This window comes from Cryptomeria japonica, chromosome 9 (genome assembly GCF_030272615.1).
Source record: "Cryptomeria japonica chromosome 9, Sugi_1.0, whole genome shotgun sequence".
NCBI lineage: Eukaryota > Viridiplantae > Streptophyta > Pinopsida > Cupressales > Cupressaceae > Cryptomeria > Cryptomeria japonica.
This window is the reverse complement of record NC_081413.1, coordinates 539584446-539591485: the sequence shown is the minus strand read 5'-3', so window position 1 is coordinate 539591485 and position 7040 is coordinate 539584446. Positions and strand designations below refer to the sequence as shown.

General features: G+C 31.0%; 1 protein-coding gene across 1 annotated transcript; it reads right to left on the bottom strand.

Moving 5' to 3' along the window:
- Positions 1-4179: 4179 nt before the first annotated feature.
- On the bottom strand, positions 4180-5776 carry LOC131038825 (flavonol synthase/flavanone 3-hydroxylase). The gene is made up of 4 exons (XM_057971383.2): positions 5585-5776; positions 5239-5492; positions 4404-4731; positions 4180-4300 (listed from the first exon to the last, which is right to left on the bottom strand). Exons 1-4 carry the CDS (start codon positions 5774-5776, stop codon positions 4184-4186), a joined length of 891 nt encoding a protein of 296 aa, XP_057827366.2. The 3' UTR covers positions 4180-4183.
- Positions 5777-7040: the final 1264 nt, after the last annotated feature.

The following is a 7040-nucleotide window of genomic DNA, read 5'->3' as shown; positions in this document are numbered from 1 at the left end:
TTAGTTGCATTGTAGACTTAAGTGCATTCCCCTAAGTTGCACTTAAGGGGGGGTGTTGGTGTAAATAATTATTCATCATGGATATTATTACACTTACTTAAGTTTACTTAGGATAATGCATTTCATAGTAGTTTGGATATGAGACACTTGGGTGTTTGTGCCATATTGGGATAGTGTGTGTAGGAGAAATTCCACCTCTTATGGTGTTGATCTTGTTATTACACTATCATATCCACTTATTGTGGAGTGATAATTCCACCTTCGGTGGGTGATCCACCTCATGTGGAATATTATATTATTTCTCCTACCTACCCACACCTATTTCCTACGTACCCTTGTTTCTTATTGAGCCACATGTCATATTTGTGTGCTCATACATATCCCTAGCCTTGCCTATATAAGCAGGCTCATCTACATTGTATGTAACAATTATTGATCATTTTTTCTATTGATGAGAATACAGTTTATTTTTGTCCCATATTATGTCTCTATCTTGTACATTTCATTGACCTCTTGATCTTGGCAAAATCCAACAATTAGAATACAAATTAGAAATATCAAATTCATTGGTTTGACTTTATCTTAAAGAAAAATACAATTACAAATCCATCTCTTGCTAATGGTGAATTGTACTAACATAAAACACTTAGTTATACTTACATTGAACTAACACACACACACACACACACACACACACACACACACACACACACACACACGTGCGCATGTGTGTGTGTGTGTGTGTGTGTGTGTGTGTGAATTTGGTCATATAAACCTAACAAATATCCATCTATCTAAAGTTGAAATAGATAAATGATCTTTAAATTTTATCAATTTAACTCAACACTCTATAAACTTGATCTCTTATCATCTAGTATCGATTAACCTAGCTTGACACATATATGGATCCTCCTATTATTGGGACCAAATTATAATGATATTAAAATCAATAATTTCAAAAAGAATGTCTTAGAGTGAAAGGAATTTTTCTCCAATTTATTCCTAGTAGTTAGATTTTTTTAATATTTTTATGATTTAATCTTTGTTTTATGCATCTATGGTTGGATAGTTCCCCTTGGTATCTAATCCTCTTGGTAGTACACTAGTATAATCTAATTTTACAAATGTTGTAGTAGGAAAGAGATTGGTCAAATCATATTGCTTAATGTGGAAAATATTAGAATACATGTTTCTATTATTTTGTAAGTATGGGAACCATAAAAGTAAGGCTTTGGCCTAATTATTCAAAAAAAATAAAAAATCTTGAAATAAGAAAATTCCTTTTTTTAATCAAATAATTACATCCATATGATAGATTAATATATATTGCGCATAAAATGGAGGTGGGAAATGAATGAAATATGACTCAAAAAATGAATATATTTATGTTATCCTCTTATATTAGGCTAATATATTTTTCTAACATCATTTATGACCATTTACTTCACATTACTTTATGAGCAATATTTGCAAGTCATATAAATTTAATAATATATTTCAGGTAAACTACCATAGTCCAAAAAGCATTGTCTCCTCTTGACATGATCAAGCTAAAGTTCATCTAGTAGCACACCTTTGACCACATGTTCCACATGCAATATGAGATAGATTAATTTTTACCTAGAAATAATCTCCATTGTTACATTCATCCCCTATATACACAACTCTTAGGTGGATCCATAATTAATGTCCAATTCTTTAACCATATGTCAAATAGCCACACTTTTCCTTAATGAGATTGATAGATTGTTAGAATTATAAAACCACCCACTAATAAATCATGAAAAACCCACCCTCACCCTATAAATTAAGAGGAGAATCCAAGGATATTATAATCTCATTGAATATGTTTGGCATAAAATTATTTCTTTAGTTCAAGAGACTCTTGTTGTAAAATGCACTTTTGATCAAACTCTTGCTCCTATTGATCTTTTGGTCATCCAACATTTGAATTTAGGTAATTTGATTGGTTCTTCTAGTTCTATATATTGCACTCCTCCTTCTAAACAACCTTCTTACCTTAAGATTCATAAAGATGGTCATTGGGAACCTCTAACCAATGATGTTTTTAAAATTAACATTGATGGTTCCTATTGGGTAATCTTGGACCAGCTATGATTGGCAATGCTAGTCATAATAGTTTTTGTTTTGTGCAATTCATTTTTTCTACAATTATTGGAGTTGGGACTAATAATCAAATGGGAGCTTGTGCCCTTCTTGTGGCTTTTAAGAAAGCTTGGGAACTAGGTTGGAAGCATATTGTTTGTGAGATAGACTCTTTGATTGTAGCCTCTCTTTTGAATAATTAGCATTTTGCAAGTTCTTTGTGGAATTTGACTTCTTTGATGCTCAAACTCATGGTTTATCTTGGCACTTTAATTCTATTTTTTTGTTCATATTCCTTGGGAATGGAATGTTGTTGCTAATTTTCTTGTTAAATGGGCTTTAAATGCTCCCAACAAATGGAATGGTTGGATTGGGATTCTCTTTTTACTAAGCAAGTTATCCAATTCTTACTTTTGCTTCATAATTATGTGGGCTAATCATTGTTATTTTTCTCAATTTTTTATGGGTTCCCGAGCTTTCAAACTTGTTGATTTTTTTAGAGTCCTTTTTGGCTCCTACTTGTTTTGCTTGTTGTGATAGCTATGACTATTTGGAAATCTTTTTGCATTCTCTTTGAATCTTTGAATTAATATATATTTAGCTCTTTGCAAAAATTTAAATAGGAAATTTAAATTCTCTCACCCACACTCCCTCTAAAGCAATGCATCCAATCTTTAGACCACTAGAAGCTAACTAGTTGGGATGAGAATGCTTCTTTTATGGGACCTCCAACCTCCTCTTAGCTTTTAGAGTTTATGACCATCTTCAATTAAAAAATTATCCTCTTCTTACTTGAAGAAGTAACTTAATATGTTTAACATATTTTTTCTTTGATTTCTTCTCTGATATTCATATACATGAAAATCATTTTATATGTACATAAAATAAACTACATAGATCTTTTATTTTGAGTCTTGTTGTTGCTTATACAAGATAAAGAATAATCTCTAAGATCATTTGGGTAATTATGATGCCAAAAATTCTTATGTTTTGATAATTTAGAATATTTTTTTTCTTTCTAAAAGGAGTAACATATTCTCTTATAATTATGGAAATATTTTTCTCCTTTACAAGTTGACATTCATGCTAGATAAGAAGGTTATAGACAATATCAAATTTAGTTTGAGATTGTTTGTCTATTTGCTAACCTCTCGAAAAAATTAATGTAAATAGAATTCAAACCACTTAACACAATAGTATTTTTAAGCATTTTAAATATAGAAATGTAATTAAAAACAACCCTATGGCATTCAATTTAGTATTCAAATTTGAATCAACAAATCAATTTTATTGTGTGTTGGATGTTTATCATGTAAATTTTTTAGTTTTTCAAAATTTCCATGTTTTTTTAATAACAGTCACTTCAAAAAACTATAAAATGTAATCAAGGTAAATGTTTCTCTATAATTTTAACAAACAAATCACTTCAAAAAACTATACAATTTAATCAAAGTAAATGTTTCTCTATAGTCTTAACAAACAAATAAAAAAATTGAAAATAATATTAATTTTCAATACTCCATTCTTTATAATTTTAAATAGTTAACCATCTAATATCTAAAACAAAGTTGAACAATTTGACCATAAAATTTCACACTTTAGTATGTCATTGACCTTCTGATTAACCACTTTTATAATAAATTCCCAGCTAGTAGAAAATTCTCTATAATAAAACCTTTATATTTTCACTAAAAAATAATTCACTGAAATTTTGAAGCCACCATAGAAGCATCTTGAAGCAATTAAGTTTTTATAAACTAATAATATAGCTCTTGCACATAAAGCATACACCAGAGTACAAAACTCTCATAATGGTATTACTACTAGTTATCTGTATTCAAACCTCCTTGCATAACATAAACATATAGATCTATATTCCAGAAAATATATAGATCTTTGGGCATAACATAAACATATAGATCTATATTCCAGAAACTATATAGATCTTTGGGCATAACATAAACATATAGATCTATATTCCAGAAAATCTATAGATCTCTGGGCATAACATAAACTCCTTGCATATATGTAGAGATATTCTATTGCAAGATGGTGTGATTTATAGTTGAGAGTAGGTTTAATTAGAAGGAAGAGTGAGCGGAGGATCCAAGTGAAGCACAAGTGTCATGGCTGTAGTTTTGTTTGTCACCACTCCTCTATGCAGAGCAATTCTGTACTTACCTCTACTCACTTTCTGCAACATCACAAATGTATTCAATCATCACTCTCCTTCAAATTCACAACTTACATTGCAGTTAACTCGGAGCATTTGAAAAAAAAACAATTAACACACTCACCACAAGGGACTCGCCCAGATTGATAACAAGAGTTCCAGGAAGAGGAGCAACGGAAATCCAACCTCCACTTTTTTCCTCAACTTGTAATCCATCACACAAATTATCTTGAACAAGTATAGTAATTGCACCATGGTCTGTGTGTGCATGAGTGCCCAGCACCTTATCTGGATGTGGGCATGGCGGGTAATAATTCGCCCTGTAGAACAGATTGTAACCTGCAAATTCCTTGCCTAGACCCTCAGTGGGCATCCCCAAATCTTTCGATATTATACTCAGCAAATGCATTATAAGCTTGTTAGATTCCTTTCCAAGCTCTTCTATTGTTTCTCTGCAAATTCAAACCAAAAGAATAAAGTAGCAAAGTAAAAGCAATATAGTAAGGAACTGAAAGAAATATATATTTTAAGTTTTGATTTGTTTGGATGGTTTATCTGAAATCAGATTAAATTTTTCAATAAGACTTATTCATGAATATAATTTCAGATGATTGGTTTCATTCATCCCCACACACATTAGTCGACTGAATCATTGCACCCCCCCATCATATCTATAGTTGAGAGTAGGGTTCCACCAAACGATTGACTATGGCTTGGCTTTGTAGTCACCATGTGACCGATTAGATTGAGTTATAGGTAGTCTATTATCTAAGATGGGTAGGTAGTCCATTATCTAAACAAATCAAAGTTTAGAATATGTTGTTTAAATCTGGCTACGTCTAAATATAATTTTGAAAAAATTCAAACTTTAATATAAAAAACAACCCATTAATATCTTATCACATATCATGTCTAACTTTAATATAAATCTGAGTTGTTAGTTTGATCTTTTGGCTAACCTATAGTCTGTGGGCGTTGAGGGCCACAGATGGGGAGCTTTGAGCGAATCAGGAGCAAGGAAGGCATAGAGCGAATCCATCCAATCAGTATGCTGCCCTCTGAAGCCCTCTGTACGTCCATAACCAGCAATCTGATCTGTTTTCCCTTCATCTCGAGCCCATTTCAATTTCTCTTCTACTGGAAGCTCAAAGAAGCCTCTTGCTGCTTTCCTTGCGTTCTCCACCACATCTAGAGGAATACTATGATTCACCACCTGCAATCAATACACACATGAATATCAAACTAAGAAATTCATAGTTCAAAATTTGTTGAGTAAACCCAACTGGAATTGATTATGTATATCACCTGGAAGAATCCCCATTCCTGACAAGCAGCAGAAATTTTCTGGATTATTTGTTCAGGAGGCTCACTCATGTCAACCAAGGGCAGCTCCTGAAACACACCATGTTCAAACAAGGGCCCGTCTTTGCCTTGAACAAGAAACTCCTGAGGCACTTGAGTGAGGTTCTGAACATAATGCTCTGCTATGCTTGCCATCTCAGAAACTCTGTGAGAGCTATGAATTTTAGAGGGTTATATATAGATGAAGAGTGTAATATTTAATTAATATTTAAGTAGAGTTTAGAAACAGAAATTAAGATTCTACAATTCATGAGATATTAATAGATTATTTCTGGATTAGATTGTGTGTGAATTTTTCGTATCAAGTTTAGGATCACATTCTGTGATCTATCATAAAATGAAAATAGATGGCATGCAGAAGTGAAAAATGTCCAGAAGCAAACCATGGTTGCTAAAAAGAGGGAGGGAGGAGGCACAAAGATCAAGGAAGAATGACAAGACCAATAAAATTAAAAGAGGAGAAATTAAAAAATATAATAAAAATAAAAACAAAAAACAAACCATTTAAATAAAACCAAGGAAGAGCAAGGGAATATCCAAAGAAAATGAAAAAAAATAAAAGAAAAAACAACCAAAAAAAACCAAGAAGAATGAAGAAGACACTAAAAAAATACAAAAAGCAACTATATATATATATATATATATATATAACAAAACCAAGAGAAAATATAAGAACAAAACAAACAGCAACAAGAAAGAAAGAAATATATATATTAACACAAAACAAACAACAACAACAAAGAATATATATATACACTAGAAACATAAAACAATGATTTTGTTTGATGTTTAGTTGATGTTGTTTCATACATACATATATATTTATTTATTTATTTCTTGTTGTTGTTTGTTTTTTGTTATGTTTCTCCTTGATTTTGTTTTATGTTTTGTTGATGTTGTTATGTGTGTGTGAAAACATATATATTTTTTCATATATATTTATTTAATTGCTTTTTGTATTTTTTAAATGTGTATTCTTCATTCCTCTCGACTTCTTGATTGTTTTTCTCTTTTATTTTTTTCATTTCCTTTGGATATTCCCTTGGCTCTTCCTTGATTTTATTTTGGTTTGTTTTTAGTTTTTAGTTTTTATTTTTGTTATATTCTTTAGGTTCTCCTCTTTTAATTTAATCGGTCTTGTCATCCTTCCTTGATCTTTGTGCCTATTCCCTCCCTCTTTTTAGAAACTATGGTCTATTTCTTGGACATTTTTCACTTTGCATGCTTCCTATTTTCATCCTAATGATGGATCACAATCAAAAGATATTTGACTGACTAAGAATGTGATATTTGAGTAGAAAACACAAAAAGATTTATGTTGAGTAATCTGAAAGTGATCTGATCCAATAAGAATTAAAAAAACTATTTATCATTCTTGAATAAGAAAAAAATATAATAT